Raw genomic sequence first — 15,817 nt, forward strand, 5'->3', positions numbered from 1 at the left:
CAGTATATTAGAAAATTACATGAAATATTCATTTTATAGATTATTTAGTGAATACATAACCAAATAATAAAGTATGCAATAAAAGCTAGATTCAGGTACATTACATTCCAAGATAAAATAATGTTTGTGTATTCACTACATTGTATGTATACGATAAGGGGAAATGCATTCTGGCAGTAAATCTCAGCTTCTCCTTGTGTTCAAGAGTTTGTTGCATAAAACTATTTCAATACAGCGGGTCGCTGTTTAACTGATAATGAAAAGGCAATGGTTGAGTGTAAAGTTTAGACCTGTTGAAATCCTGAATTAGTTCTCTTTTGTATGTGTCTCTTCTATCTCTGAAATTCTGTGAATGCCTATCCACTTGTCTAAAATGTGTTTAAATAAGTATATATGTGGTTATTATTTTTACACTGTTGGCAACACCGTACTTTTTTATGTCTTTGCCAGTATAACAAATTTAAATTACAAATACAGAAATATCCACATGTGCGCTTTTCGTGCAATTAACAGTTACAGTAGATACAATGTTCCTTCTTTTTATCCTCTCATCTTCTGCTCCCGCGCCATCTGACACAGTCCACACAGAGGCAGGCAGGCCATGACAACCCAGTCATCACACACTGAGCCCTGGGAAAAAGCACAAGCAGAGTAAAATGGTCACAATCATGTTGTTTGTGGTGAACAATACAGTTCTATAAAGAGGATCTGGTTCTCTTTTCACTACAAAATGCTGGTTTTTCTTCAGCACGCTTACTTCAATGTGGTATCTGCCGCGAATGCTTGTCCTTAGAGCAATCATAGCTCCAGGGAGGAAGGGCACGCAGCAACTGTCCCCATTGTCCTGAGCCACCTTACAGCCCAGGATGCATGGGACAAATGTTGCACAGAGACCTGGAAGTTGAAAAATATGTTGTCATATTGGGATTCTTTTTTCGGTTTCAGTTTATTCCTGTGTGCTCACATAAAATCACGTACAGATGCCACAGTCTTCACAGCAGTCGCACACATTCGTATTCCAGTCAGACAATCCGTGCGATATAGTGTACTGTGTGCCAGAGCCTTGAGGCTGTGAGTTGATCACGACGTTTGACTGGAACGCCATCACTGAAAGAGGAACAGTGAAAGTTTAAAATGCCACACACACAAAGACCAAGACCAAGCCACACCCTGCTCCATGTCCAGCCCTACTGAAACTTCCAACCAGAAACTGTTAAATCCTTTTTTACTAACTAGAGAGGGTGGAATTAAATTGGTACAATGTTTTATCTGTAATTAATTGCACTGAAAACTGAAGGCTCATCCCATAGGAGGACTGGACAATCTTAGTTTGGAGAAAACATTGCTTCTCAGAGTCTCACCTGATCTCTCCCCCTGAGATTGTTGCGGCCTGACGTCGTTGATGGTTACAGGCTAGATCCGAAAACAGGAGGACAAGGGCACGGCCACAGCTCTTATACCTGGTGTGACATCACTCATACTTCTGAGCCCAGTTTCAGAAATGACACAGCAAACAAAAATCAAATGTTTAGTTTTGGGGCGTATCACATCTTGAAATAGGTTGCACCCATGGGTTTTTATCAGCATTCAGTAATTAAAGAACAAAGTATGCTCAGCGCATGCCTGTAATTTATCTATTCATAAACTAGGTTTTACCTTAGCAGGTGTGGTGTGTGTGCACACTGTGGGCCCAGTTCAAGCCGTCAAGCATCTCCATAAATTGACTGTTGACTCTTTTGTTGGGGAATATGTGTAGATAGATCAGAGAAAACACTGGTGAATAGCAGCAAACACTTGTATGACAGGGTTATGTAAGGCAAAATAGATTCTCCTGAACTATTTTGATACAGCACCTGTTTTTATATTTTTAATCTAAGCAAACCTATAATCTGTAGATCCAGTGATTACATTTATAATGCAGTTTATATTGTACATAATAAAAAGGACAAAAGCATTACAGAGTATAAGAGTAATTCAAATAATGACAACATTTTTGTTCAGTTAAAACGATACTGTATATACAAGATGTAACTGCATATACATACAGAACTAAAAACAATGATATGCAACACGAAATAAGGATGTACATAGGACACAATCTAGAATAAATTGGTCACTTTTACACTGTAAATAACCCCCAGCCTTCTTAAACAGCTCAAATATCATTTGGTGCCCAAAGAATTCTCTGTATGGCAATATGATTAATGAAAAAAAAAATCTTGTCCTGCTTCTGGTTCTGGAGACCTAATGTATCCAAACTCTGATATATCATCTGGGGGTCCGAGGGGAGTCCAGCACAGAAGGTTTGGTTGAAATCGGGCCAGTGGTTTTGGAGAAAATTACCAAAAACCACACAGGTCATTTTGAAAAACATTTTACCCGCAGGTGTGGAAAAGTGACATTATAAATGCTTCCTCAGAGTTCAACTGGCAATCTATATGGTCAAATATTACTATCTCATCTAGAAATCCAAATCATCAGATGATTCACTATAAGTTTGTCCATCGATCTTATTTTACACCCCAAAGACTCTATCAAATTAAATTTAAAAGTAACCCATTTTGTGATTTTTGTTCAGGCAACACCATGGGTACATTTTTTCATTTAGTTTGGCAGTGCCCGGGAGTTAACAGATTGTGGGAAAATATTTCAAGTATAGGCCTATTATCTGTTGTAGTGGAGAGAACTATTCCTTGCTGTCCTTCTCTACTACAGTATTACTTAATGATATTTCCTCTCTGAAACTAACAATAAATAATAGCCGCTGGAAACCCCCACATGTTATGTCAATCAAGGAATGGCTTTCTTCATACAAGGACATTGCACAGCTAGAGCTTACCACTGCACGATTACATTCAGCTAAAACACAAAATATCAGCTGTTGGTCAAACTTGGTAAAACAAATTGAAAGTTTCATGTAAGAATTGTTTTTTTTTTTAATTTCTGGCTGTGCAGTGAACTGCTTATTTCCTGTGTACTTTGGTTCCTGTCTATCTGACTAAAACGTATAAAATGTACATGTACAGATGTGCATGCAACTGACATATGGGCTAGGTGTGTGGTCATGAAATGTCTGGGTTAGGGTAGAATGAGTGAGCTACCCCACCGATTGTGTTTCTTTTCATGTCTTATCAGTTGTCTGCAAAAAAAACAATAAATAATTGATCATAAAAATATAGTTGCCAGTTGTCAAGTGCTGTTTTTTTCCTCTAATGAATGGTGTTATAACACTCCTAATTTTTAATTCCTAGTTTTATTTTTTATTCTATTTTCTTTTTTTTTACTTTTATAACAGAAGATGGTTTTTAGTTTTACATTCAATTAGTGTCTGTTGTACCGAACCCGAACCGTGACTTGTGTGTAGGCTACCTACACCCTCAATACACCCCTAACAACATTAATCATTATGCACAAACAGGGAAATGAATGTAACATGAATCACAACAGTAAATAAGCTAACAATGGCTAAACAGCTGAGCAAATTTTGCCTCTCATACTGTACATGGATGAATTATTACAATGTAGGTAAAAATGATTGCAATACACAAACTTCACTCACCAAACGTATCAAGCATACACACTTACGGATATGGCCTTCTGTGGCTTCAATGAGAAAATAAAATCAATGAGAAAATAAAATCTTTCTACAGCACAAAGAACGATGACAATCGTCTGCAGCACACCACACACCACACCAGCACTTTACTTTCCTCTCAAAACTAAAAATCAACCTTTGCGTCCACAGGGGGGCAGTATTGCACTGAATTAAAACATCAGGTAGCTTAACAGGTCAGTGTATGGCATTCAGAGGCCATGACATTGGTCATGTGAGTGGGTGTGAGCTTCCTTGTGGCCTACAAATAAAAAAAATAATAGAAATGTGTCACTCCATCAAGCAACATTCAATCTGCTGTTCAGACATGTTGCGTCCTGTTGTTTTAATCCTGGTGATCAACATCTTCTGTGCTTCTTCACAAAGTAAGAATGAATTGTAGTTGATCATTTTAACAGTAATTTGCTGAAATATAAAGATATGAGGAAGATATGAGTGTTTTAACTTTATCCCCTTAACACACGCTATAGAAAGCAGTGATGTTCTCAATAAAATTATAGCATACATATCTTATGCAGTGTATTAATATAAAATGTTCTTGATTTTCCATTGTTTGTTTTTCAGTTCCCCATGACATGACCTATGTTGTAGGCTGCTTTGTGAATGGCACAGCGATGGTACAGTTTGAGTTTGATTCTGAGGAGTTTCTGTATGTTGATTTCCAAACTGAGGAGATCGTCTACGCTGTGCCTGCTTTTATTGACCCTGATCCAGGTCAGGTACTGATCGGTTTGTCTATACTCGGAGTTTCTTTGACAAGCAAGCAGTTCTGTTTAGCATATACAGCACTCGCTGCAAAGGAGGAGGACCATCACCAAGAGGAAAAAGGTAAAAAAAAAAAAAAAAAAAAAAAAAAAAAAAAGATCCACATCTGTGTGATATGAATGAATATAATAACTAACCCTAACCCTAATATAATATATATGAAGTTGAAATGTTGACAAATCATTTTATTTATATTTTGAACCACCACAGATCCCCCTGAGACCATCCTTTACCCTGCAGAGGACATTGAGGAGGGAGTTGAAAACAGCCTCATCTGCTTTGTAAATCATTTCTACCCACCTGCCATCAAAGTCACCTGGACTAAAAATGGCCGTCCTGTGTCAGAGGGGGTGTCACTCAGTCAATATCATCCCAATAACGATCAGACCTTCCACCAGTTCTCCACCCTGATGTTCACACCCATGGAGGGGGACATTTACAGCTGCACTGTGGAGCACTCGGCCCTGGAGAGGCCCATGACAAAAATCTGGGGTAATTGTTTTATCTGATAACTGCACTTCTGAAGTTAGAATAAAATGTTTGGCTGTCTTTGCAGTGACGCAAATCCCCTGTCATGTTTGTCCACAGAGCTCGAGTTGAGTCATCATAGTCTCGGACCAGATATTTTCTGTGGAGTGGGCCTGACTGTGGGTTTATTGGGAATCGCAACTGGAGTATTTTTTTATTGTCAAGAGTCATAATGGACAATAATTTCTCACTGAATCACTGCATGTGATCAAGTTCAGTGCTGTTATTCAGTCCTGCACAAGTTATACTCTTCTTAACCTTTGCTTTGAAAGGAAGAGAGAAGTTAAAGTTATTATTTAAAGCAATAGAGATCACACTCTTAAAGCAGAAGTAAGCAGAATGTTTGTGTTAATATAAGTCTTAAATAGTTATATCTTCCGACAGCAATCACTTATATAGAGTGTTTGGTCCGAAACACGGGTCTGTCAGTCACTCTGCTCTGCTGTAAGCCGAGGAGAAAACTTTCCTTGTATCCTATGCACGTGTATCCGATGCGCGTGCATGCGGTGACGTAGGGACGAGGGCGGGGACTGCTAACTCCATCGGCTGACAAGAAGTTAGCCAAAACGACCGGATCGCTTTCTTCTGCTTTAAATAAATATGATCATACTGCAACACAACCATGAAGTTTCTTTGATTCAAGGCACTTGAATTTTGTATCTTGTTATTCCATTTATCTCGGTTTCTTTCTTTTTTTTTAATAGATATACACCATATACTGTATATATTTTGGGGCTTTTTCACCTTTGATGGACAGGAGAGTTGAGAGAAACAGGAAATGGGAGGCAGAGTGGGTGGGACTGACACGCAGGATAGGGGGATCGGGGATTCAAACCGGGGCCGTCTGCAGTGAGGACTACAGCCTCAACACATGGGGCGGGTGCTCTACCAACTGAGCTAAACAGGGTTTGACCTTTGTAACATATAACATGACACATTTTCCTTTGAATACTGTGGGAATTTATTTGTGTCATCATTCTATTGAAACTTCTATTGAAACGTCTTACTTGCACAGTAAAGTAACCTGAGTATACTATGCTCCTTTCAGTTGACAGCAATCATAGATTTTTTGCAGAATACATTTTTACACATAAAACGGTCCATGCATAATTCAAATGCGTTGTTGTTTTTAGGGGTATTTCACGTCTTACGCAATGTCAGTGCCAAAGTGCTCGCTTGTTCCTTTATCCAACTTTTGCAATGGAAATTGAAAGAAGGAAGTCGACTTCCTTTTTTCAATTTCCATTGCATTGCATGTCTTATGTCAATGAAATAGGAAATACCCCTAAGATTGGCATTTTTCATGGCACGATGAACAACGCATTTGAATTACAGCTACTTCACGCACGGACCTAAAACACATCATTTTACTTCCTCTTCCACCTTGAATGCCCTTTAACAAACAAGGGAAAAAAACTTAGCATGATCAAAGCTACAGTACACTGAGTGCTGAACCTACGAATTATGTTGTTTAGTTTGCTAAATTTCCTCATTCTTTGAACTGGATCAACTTTTATCGTTTTCTCAGACAAGTTTTTAACTCAGTCGAGTCTCTCCTGTTTTCCTGACAACATGTCTCGTGCTCACGCTTTCTTTAGTTTCCTCTTGCAGTTTTTGTCATTTTCAGCAGAAGGTAAGAAACAACTGTAAATGTTTGTTTGTGTTGCTGCCACATACAATAGATTCAAACATTCACTTTACATCAAGGAAAAAGTAGTTTGTATTTGTATTTGCAAACCTTTGACAGTATTGTCAATGTTTTACTCAATGTCATTTTTTAAAAAAAATCAACATTAACAAATAACTGTTGGAATTTATTTTCAGGTGCTTTCTATGGGCATTTATTGGCTCATTGTCAGTTTAGTGCCTATGACGGGCATGATGCCACATATCTAGAGCAATACTACTTCAATAAGGTGTTGGAGATGCAATACAATGGCAGTGTGGGGAAATTGGTTGCCTACACAAAGAAAGCACAGGAAGCTGCAGATACGCTCAACAGCATTCCCAGTTATGTGAAATATGGGGAATGGAAAACAGAGCTTTGCAGGACAAATTCACAGATGGCACCTAAACATGTGAACTCAGGTGATTATAACAACAAATACTGTAGAATTGCCTTCAAGCCAAAATTCAACATTTAATAGAAAGAACACATGTAAGCAGCTTGGTGAGCAGGTCAAACTACAATAAACTTCCTGTTGTTTTTAAAACAAACACCTGTGAAAAGTTTACAGTTCCGAAACAACCTAACTCCAAGAAGTCAGTATCATCTGAATAAAATACATCCTCAAATGTTGAATTTTTGCTTTAAAGGGAACACGTGTAATGGTAAATCTGTAATAAATACAATTGTGGCCTTGTCCTGTAGTTGAACCATATGTCAAGCTGAGGTCAGTTAAAACAGAGGACGGCAAACATCCGGCCATGCTCCTCTGCAGCGCGTACAACTTTTATCCCAAAAGAATCAAAGTGACCTGGCTGAAGAACGGGAAGACGGTGACCTCGGATGTGACGTCCACTGATGAGCTGTCTAATGCGAACTGGCTCTACCAGATCCACTCCTATCTGGAGTACACACCCAGAGCTGGAGAGAAAATCACCTGCATGGTGGAGCATGCCAGCCTCAAGGAGCCTAAACTCTACAACTGGGGTGAGAGAGTGATAGCAGCATGAAAACCACTGGTGATATAGAGAACAATGATTCATTAACAGACTATTAATAAGTATGTATTTAGAGAAAATCTTGCTTTTTTGACAGATTTATATTGTTCAATGCTCCTTTCTCAGCTCAGACTTATATTATATATTTCACAGTTCTAGTTAAAAGTTGCTGTGATAATAGATTTTAGAAACAAAGATCAATTCAGTATTGACACAGTCATATCAAATTGGCTCCAAATTTACAGTGACATGTAGAAATTTTAAATAATCATATAGGCTACGTATGTTTCTTCTTCTCTAAAGTGAGGACTTAGTTTTTACTTTTTACCAATTTATCTTATACTCTAAAAATGACATAGTTTGATATACAGTATGTTTAACTACAACTTCAGCGTACATTTCTTTACCTGCCACACTTCATTGGCAAACTATAAACTATGATACTGTTTGTCTTGGTCATGCTGCAAACCCTGGCTGAGACACTGAGGAACTTTTGTGATATCAGTGAATGTAAATATGATGCAGCCTTTGTAAAATAAAACTTTTCAGCACCTGACGAAAGGATGAAAAAGATCGCTGTTGGAACAGCTGGATTATTGGTGGGTCTGGTGTTTTCACTTTCTGGCCTGGTTTACCACAAGATGAAATCTGCAGGTGAGGGATGGATCTTATTACCATCATTGAAATTTTAGCTGTCAAATGAATAAGTTCATTCAAAAACCTGTTTGTCCAAGCAGAGCCATGTTATTTATTACTTTTTTTTGCAGCACATGTGTTGGTGCCAACAACTGAGGTAGGTGGTTCCATTTGATCGTAATCAGTTTATCCACAAGTGTGGAAACATTCATTTGTGTGTCTGTGTATCAATAATCAATATGTCCAACAGGTTTTGTATCCAGAGAACACTGGTGACAGAAGGAATTCAACAACAATATTATTCTGATCAAACCCGTCTGAGCTCTCCTCTCTATCCTCTAAACCCCTGACCCATTCACTCTGCCCCTTCTGTGCATGTTCATCATAAACTGTACACAAGCCTAAAAACTAAGGGAACTGAAGGATAATAAAAACACTTAAGTAAACTGTTTCTCTTTGTTATTATTTTATTCATTCATCTATTTGTAATTATTTGTAAGTATGTATTTGTTAGATGCACACTGAAGATGTCACAGGTCATTCTGAACAACATGGATCATCCACTTCAGACGCCTTGATATAAAATATCTTGTTTACAGTGTTCTTGTTGTCCTGTTGAGAAGTATTATTTACCCCAAGGTCCTTTGAGCTTGTTAGGAGAGAATCTGAAGAGCATGAAGACTTCTTTCACGGCCGTGTCAAACAGCATGCACCAGACTTCAGAGAAAACTTCTCTAGTAAATGATAAGGATCTGAAATTGAATGCGTTCTTTCCGCAACCATTCCTGGCCCGCCATTTGTTATCTTCCTGTCATACTGAGTCCAGGAGGAACAATATCTGATGACCATGATTTCCAGCTAACAGAATCTGTTTCTACATGTGATGTTGTGCCTAATGGTGAATTTCAGGGACTATTTGACTGAAATCCACGGGGCACATTTGTTGACAAGTCAGCAGTGTAAATTTCACTCATGTGTGATCTTCCTGTCATAGTGAATCCAGTGGGGGAACTTTATATGACTTTTTAAATTTGTGGACAATTAAATGAGTTGACAGCCGCTCTCTGGCATCTTGCGGATACATCTGAACTAATTATAAACTTAGTTAATAATGCCGACAAGTGTCATTTCTGCAGCAGTGGAGGCAAGAAGATGAATTCCAGCCACCGATTCTTTGCAGTAGAGAGTAGATTTAGTAGAAACTGAGAACAAGGCATCTTTTCAGCATGGCAACAAGACTAGAAAGGAGATTTCCTGGCCTTCGTTTTCAGTAGGCTATTTGTTTGCTTTGCTGTGAGCCAGGCTTATAGAGTGTGCAGGTGGGCTGCACTGAGGGGCGTAATGAGGTGAGAGGGTCTAGGCCTGGACCCCCAACAGTGCTTTTGTCCTGACAGAGTTTGATTTCACTGTTTAGCCTGGACCTTGAGCCTCATGACTTTGTTGATCAATTTATTTACAATGATATTAATTTAGAGTTATGATGAAGAGAACTTCCTGGATGATGTTTCCCAGTTGAATCGCCCTCATTCCTCAAAAAGCATTTACAGGAAACACATAGGCCTCTATACTTTATGAGTAACTGAGCTGCTTTACGTTAAAAACACCTTGATTCTCCATCTTGATTTATTTCAGCACCACTATGACTGAGAAACGCTTGAACACTGTCCACATGCTTTACAGTAATACATCTACTAACAAAAACTGAGCTTCCAGCGCCACCTGCAGTCTAATATGGGGAATTCATGCTCCCTGTGCTGAAGCTGCTCTCTCCACATTTTGTACATGTTTTCTATAAACAAAATTATGTTGGCCTAATTTACTTGAAGAAACAAACAATGTTTTGACAGTTTTTTTCTGAATAAAGTTTGATTTATTATTTTATGTCATGACTTTAATTTTTTCCTTAATGTTTTATGTTGTTATTAAAAGTTAATAGTTTGCTCTACAAATATGAATCAAACACTTTGGATGAACTGTCTTCAACTCACTTTCATATAATTTAAACAACACAAAAATGTGGACTCTGTAATAAAACTAAATCTCCAAGTGGATAACCTTTAAACCTTTAAAATCTCTGCCAGAAACGCATACTGCATTTCTGACGATCTAGGTGATGCAGGCTAAGCTTTATTTACCCACAACACATTTCTCAACAATCTCTCACTCACTGCAGTTAGACTGGTCAAACTGCTGTGCAGGGATCAACATTCATCACATAACACAGAAGCTGCTAATCAGGCTCTATTTTTAATTCACATGTGCTCAATGATTTTGGTTCCCATAAATGCATCGAGATTGGTTTGATGATTCACCAGGGATCAACAATTTCCCAGACATTAACACATTTATTGTGATAAATAAAGTCTTAAATCATGTTGGATTTGTGTATTACCTGAGTTACACACACCACTCTGACCAGGCAGTCTGATCAGACACTCCTCCTCTTGCCAATGGGCGACACCCTCCATGTGTGGCCACCATTGTGTGTCACAATACCTTCCTTTGCTTAAGTGATACCACATGATCTGGTCGTGTGATATAAGTTTCACATAGGAAACAGAAGTACAGATTTTGTGGAGACTCACATCAGTGCTGCGGTCCTCTGGTGAGACATGAGGCGCTCTGCTGTTTTAATCCTGATACTCCAAACCCTCTGTGCCTTTTCACAAAGTAAGAATTCCTTCATATTGACTCGTCTGTTCATGTAAAGATGTATGAGTCACGCATTTGTAAATATTAATGGAGAGTTTTTTCTTTTTGTTTACACCAAAACATTTTTATATGACAATATTTACATTTTTCTTAATTTCTCTTTACCTATTGTTTTTCAGTTGCCCATGAACTCAGACGTTTTGTGGGCTGCTTTGAAAATGGTACGACCGAGGTGCAGTTTGAATACGATGCTGAAGAGATGTTGTACGTGAATTTTGAAAAACAGGAGATTGTCTACACTGTGCCCAAATTTCTCGTGCTGGATCCAAGTCAAATGTTCAGTGGATTACATGTATATACTAATGCTCTGAAAGCCAAGAGAACGTGTTCAGGAGTTGTTGCATTCATCACAGTCGAGGAGAAACATCCAGCAGAAGAGCAAGGTACTGTAACTGTAACTGGGACTGCAAAGTAAAGTAACCTCGGCATTGATATTTGTGAGGATGTGATTGATGAAATGTTGATAAACGGTTTTATTTATATGTGACCCACCACCACAGATCCCCCTGAGACCATCCTTTACCCTGAAGAGGACGTTGAGGAGGGAGTTGAAAACAGCCTCATCTGCTTTGTGAATCATTTCTACCCACCTGCCATCAAAGTCACCTGGACTAAAAATGGCCGTCCTGTGTCAGAGGGGGTGTCACTCGGTCGATCTCATCTTAATAATGATCAGACCTTCCATCAGTTCTCCACCCTGATGTTCACGCCGAGGAAAGGGGACATTTACAGCTGCACTGTGGAGCACTCGGCCCTGGAGAGGCCTGCGTCCAGATTCTGGGGTGACTGTTTTATCTTTTAAATGAATTTTAATATTAAAATATTGCAACGATCTGTTGTATAATTCCCCATTGTAATGATGCATATTTTCTCACATCCCTCAACAGAACCTGAATTTGATCATCAAAGTCTGACACCAGATATTTTCTGTGGAGTGGGCCTGACTGTGGCATTAGTGGGGGTCGCCGCTGGAACATTTTTGATTGTCAAAGGACACCAAGGGAGGTTAGCTACTCATGCTTAGGAGGATTGCACACAGGATGATAATGGTCCACATGTAATTTATAAAAACACAAATATTTTTATTAGTCTAATGCAAATTTGCACCATTATATTGTCTAATAAATCATGATTTTGGTCCAGAGATGTTTGAATGTAGAACAATTCTGTTCAATCTTAAAACACAGTACACATGACAGATTTACGTATGTCTGTTTGATTTATTTTTATTTGTAACTTTGACATTATGTTAAGAGGCTTTCTCTTAAGATTTCTCATGTACATGATATTTGTGTATTTTTCATATTTGTATAAAATGTTAAAGATTACAGCTGTATATTTGTAAAGCAGTGCTGCGATATAACTAAGAACATTTTCTAAAAGAAACAGAGTTCTTATAATTTATTGTGCAGTAAATTGGTTCTATTTTCTGTTGCTTTGTATTTCTACTTCACTACATTGTATACCTATACATAGCAGGAATGTATCATTAGAATCTGAATTGGGATCATTTGTATTGTTCAACTAAAACAATTCAATCAGATAGTTTCAATTTGTTCAGTTTTAAAAGTTTAATCACATAACTTGAATGAGTTATTCTAGTTGAATTACTGCATAGGACAACTGACTCTGAATAGCATACTTATATTACAATTGAATGTATTCATTTTGAAGTAAATACCAATAAACTAAATCTGAAGGTAGTATGAAATGAATTGCTTTTCTCTGAAACTGTGTCCTCACTGAAAATCCAGCCCATCATGCACTTCCACCAACAGTTCTCGATATTCAAACCGCCTTTTTGTATTTTACATTTCATCATCGCGTGACACACAAAAAGCCCATTGTGGATCTGAAATGGCAAAGTCTTTTGCTGAGGTTTGCATGTGTGGATGAGGAAGAAGTTCACCCCTGACTATGAAACTGACTGTCAGTCAGTTGTCCAAATATTTCTGAGCCTTTGAAAATTGACGGAAAATGTATAAAAATTCCTAGAAAGATGATGGAATATTTTTGAACCCCTTGAATTCAAGCTGAAAGTCTGCACTTCATATAAATCTTGATGCCTTTGTTTCAGTTCAACTTTAGTGGTGGATGGAGGAAGAATCACGAGAACTGTATGATCTTTCAAATACCTAAGGAACTGACTGCATTTGGTACTATATGAGAAGTGACCCATAATCAACATGAAACTGGAGTCAGAGGGATTGATGAACCAAACCAATCACTCAGGACTTCCACAACTTAGAGAAGTTTTATCAATTCCAATTTCAAACACAGCAAAGTTCCCACTTCCATTTTTCCATTTCCAACACAGATTATCCACTATTAGCTTAATTCTGTGGCATCAGACAGGGTTATGAATATATGTAATATCTTATTGTGTGAACTTCTCTTTTCCTACATTTACTATTTTCCCCAGTCAGTCCATATACAGTACTCACATATTTGCTTTGTTCAAGTTTCTTTTAATTATTTAAACTGCAACACTTTAAGAGTGCCTTAATAAATCTATACAATATCTAGATAAGATAAGATAAGATAAGATAAGATAAGATACGATAAGATAAGAACTGGAAATGGTATAAAAGCAGTTTGCAACATGAAATATTGATTTGTATTAAAACAATTAAGAGGATTTACAGTGTAAATCCAAGATTACAATTTAAAGTTCTTTAAAAGAGCAGCCCTTTCCTGCATGTCATTCCCCCTCTCTCTGCTCTCTCTGCCTCCCCCTTTCCTGTCTATCTATCAAATAAAGGCAAAAAAAAAAAAGCTGGAAAAAAGAGCTCAGCCATAAGCACATGAAAAGAGAAATGTTTTTAACCTGGATTTAACAGTGCTTACAGTTGGGGCTGATTTCAGTTCTGCCGGTAGTTTGTTCCAGTTGTGTGCAGCGTAACAGCTAAATGCTGCTTCACCATGTCTGGTTTGAACTCAGTTACTAAATTTGAGAAACAATGGTGCCTGTTGGCTAAACAAATCAAGTTCTAAAATATCTAAACAAATACGAGCCACACCTGGTGAACAGAGAATAAATGCTGGGCGGTCTCTACTGCTGCTTCACTTCCTCATGTTCCCGGAGTGAGATCAATTTACTTCCAGTTTTGTATGTTCTCATTTGACAGCAACCATGCATGTTCGCAGCTGCTTTTCACTGCTGTGTTTGTTCCTGTTGTTTTTAAGAACCGGTAAGTGACATTAAAACTGCACCTGTTATCGAAAATGTATGACAGATATTACTGCTAAATGTCATGTAGTTTATGTCTGGGAATTTGAAGAGACGTGATTCTACTGAATTCACACAGATTGCTGCAGATTTAAACTGCTAGGTTGTTAAAGATGTGTACAGTGCAGATAATGATCTGAATTACAGCTTGTGATATAGAGACTGACTAACTCCTGCTGTAGCCTGACTGACAATGCTCTGTCTCATCTTCTGTTACCAAAGTTATATTTTTATATTTTCACTATTATATAATCTGTGTTTAACAGCGGCCACCTCCTATAGATTAACACTGGGGAAGTGGGGGGGTAATACAACTAGTTTGTGTCAACCTTTGCTCAAATACTGGTGCTAAAGAGGTGGTGTACATTTTGAGTGAGGGCGTACAGCATACACAGTGGACAGGTCACCAGTCTATCACACGTTTTAATAAACTTGCATAAATTAAATTAGATTTCAAAATGAATATTTTTTTCAATATATTTTCAGTATGTACAAGTTCATTCACTTCCCCATGATTGTGAACTGTACTGAACCAGACAGAGAGCTTTTAAAGGCTCAGGAACCCTTTGCAGGTGTTTTGGATTAATTGGCTGACAATTTGAGCTACAACATTGAACTTTTTCACGATATTCAAATTTTTTGAGATTCTGATTTTGGGGTTTTCATAAGCTGTAAGCCATAATAATCAAACTTCTAACAAATAAAAGCTTGAAATATCTTGCAATGCCTGTTATGAGTCTAAATAATATATTCATTTCACCTTTTAAGTTGAATTACTTAAATGAATGAACGTTTTCACGATATTCTAATTTTCTGAGTATTACCTGTATATATACCAACACAATGTCTTTTTTTAATATATCAAGAGATTGTGTACTGTATGTGATAATACGTTGTATATACTGTAGCAACATCATTCTTAATATAGGAACATATTTGTCACATATTAATCTCTGCATGGGATGAGTCTGCTGTGGTCGCCATGGCCACAGAGTGAATCATGTTGATAGAGATGATGAAGAAGGTTGGTGTCATGTGGAGCATGACAGGATGAAGATTTAGTTCAGGTAAAGATGACGGGGGTACTCTTTCTCCTCATCCTACTTTCCCAGTACAATGCTTTGTATGAAGAGAAGCAGCTACAGTCATAATATTCATAATATGCGTGTTGCATTCACTGTCCTCTGCTTTGTGGCTTTGTGTTACAGATGCTCTCTACGGTTATGGCCTAAGTCGCTGCCTGTTGACCCCCACTCATGAGACAGTTTATCTGGAACAAATCTTCTTCAATAAAATGTTCATCGGCCAATACAACAGCACGTCAGGAAACTTTAGTGGCTCCACAAAAAGCACACAGGAATTCGCTGACAGCCTTAACAAGAACCCGTCTTTTTTGAAACAAGAAGAAAAGAATGCAGAGCAGTGCAGAAAATATATGCCACACGCAGTGGAGGCCCTTTCAAAACCAGGTGATTTTTAAAGTTTATATTCTGGTAATGATACAGATTACAGCCTGCAAGAGTCGTGTGTATTTGGTACATATTGATAAAATATTCACTGAGTACAAATTACAAAATGCAGGAATTGTGGGGTATCATATCCTGTAAAGAGAATCAATCAACAAATGTCATGTCAGTTTTTTTTAAATGTTTTTGTAGTAGTGTTTGAAA

General features: G+C 37.9%; 4 protein-coding genes across 5 annotated transcripts; 3 read left to right on the forward strand and 1 right to left on the reverse strand.

The window, feature by feature from the left end:
- Nucleotides 1-540: 540 nt before the first annotated feature.
- On the reverse strand, nucleotides 541-1,105 carry cnfn (cornifelin; the record flags this gene model as incomplete). Its single annotated transcript, XM_083989068.1, has 3 exons — nucleotides 541-630; nucleotides 758-894; nucleotides 979-1,105. The coding sequence occupies 3 exons, from the start codon at nucleotides 1,103-1,105 to the stop codon at nucleotides 541-543; spliced, it is 354 nt and encodes a 117-aa protein (XP_083845194.1).
- A 2,815-nt stretch (nucleotides 1,106-3,920) lies between these two features.
- Nucleotides 3,921-5,089, forward strand: LOC310999704 (RLA class II histocompatibility antigen, DP alpha-1 chain-like; the record flags this gene model as incomplete). Its single annotated transcript, XM_083990260.1, is given in 5 exon segments — nucleotides 3,921-3,978; nucleotides 4,178-4,441; nucleotides 4,589-4,870; nucleotides 4,967-5,055; nucleotides 5,057-5,089. Coding segments are annotated over 5 exon segments (726 nt in total).
- A 1,096-nt stretch (nucleotides 5,090-6,185) lies between these two features.
- On the forward strand, nucleotides 6,186-8,550 carry LOC310998841 (DLA class II histocompatibility antigen, DR-1 beta chain-like). Of its 2 annotated transcripts, XM_083989057.1 has the most exons (6): nucleotides 6,186-6,539; nucleotides 6,731-6,994; nucleotides 7,278-7,559; nucleotides 8,120-8,224; nucleotides 8,338-8,363; nucleotides 8,457-8,550. In XM_083989057.1, exons 1-6 carry the CDS (start codon nucleotides 6,479-6,481, stop codon nucleotides 8,511-8,513), a joined length of 795 nt encoding a protein of 264 aa, XP_083845183.1. In that variant the 5' UTR covers nucleotides 6,186-6,478; the 3' UTR covers nucleotides 8,514-8,550. The 2 variants fall into 2 exon arrangements, with proteins under 2 accessions (XP_083845183.1, XP_083845184.1); XM_083989058.1 differs by lacking the exon at nucleotides 6,731-6,994.
- A 2,234-nt stretch (nucleotides 8,551-10,784) lies between these two features.
- LOC310999705 (RLA class II histocompatibility antigen, DP alpha-1 chain-like) lies at nucleotides 10,785-11,720 on the forward strand (the record flags this gene model as incomplete). The annotated part of the gene is made up of 3 exons (XM_083990261.1): nucleotides 10,785-10,876; nucleotides 11,038-11,301; nucleotides 11,419-11,720. The coding sequence occupies exons 1-3, from the start codon at nucleotides 10,819-10,821 to the stop codon at nucleotides 11,718-11,720; spliced, it is 624 nt and encodes a 207-aa protein (XP_083846387.1). The 5' UTR covers nucleotides 10,785-10,818.
- Between the last annotated feature and the right edge of the window lie 4,097 nt (nucleotides 11,721-15,817).

The sequence above is a fragment of the Trachurus trachurus genome (genome assembly GCF_905171665.1).
Source record: "Trachurus trachurus genome assembly, chromosome: 16".
Classification (NCBI taxonomy): Eukaryota; Metazoa; Chordata; class Actinopteri; order Carangiformes; family Carangidae; genus Trachurus; species Trachurus trachurus.

Bases quoted from the DNA above. Each gene is read 5' to 3' on its own strand.
- LOC310998841 (XM_083989057.1), top strand. From the start codon at position 6,479: ATGTCTCGTGCTCACGCTTTCTTTAGTTTCCTCTTGCAGTTTTTGTCA. The intron at 6,540-6,730 runs GTAAGAAACAAC...ATTTATTTTCAG, and splicing joins TTTGTCATTTTCAGCAGAAG to GTGCTTTCTATGGGCATTTA. The intron at 7,560-8,119 runs GTGAGAGAGTGA...AAAACTTTTCAG, and splicing joins GCCTAAACTCTACAACTGGG to CACCTGACGAAAGGATGAAA.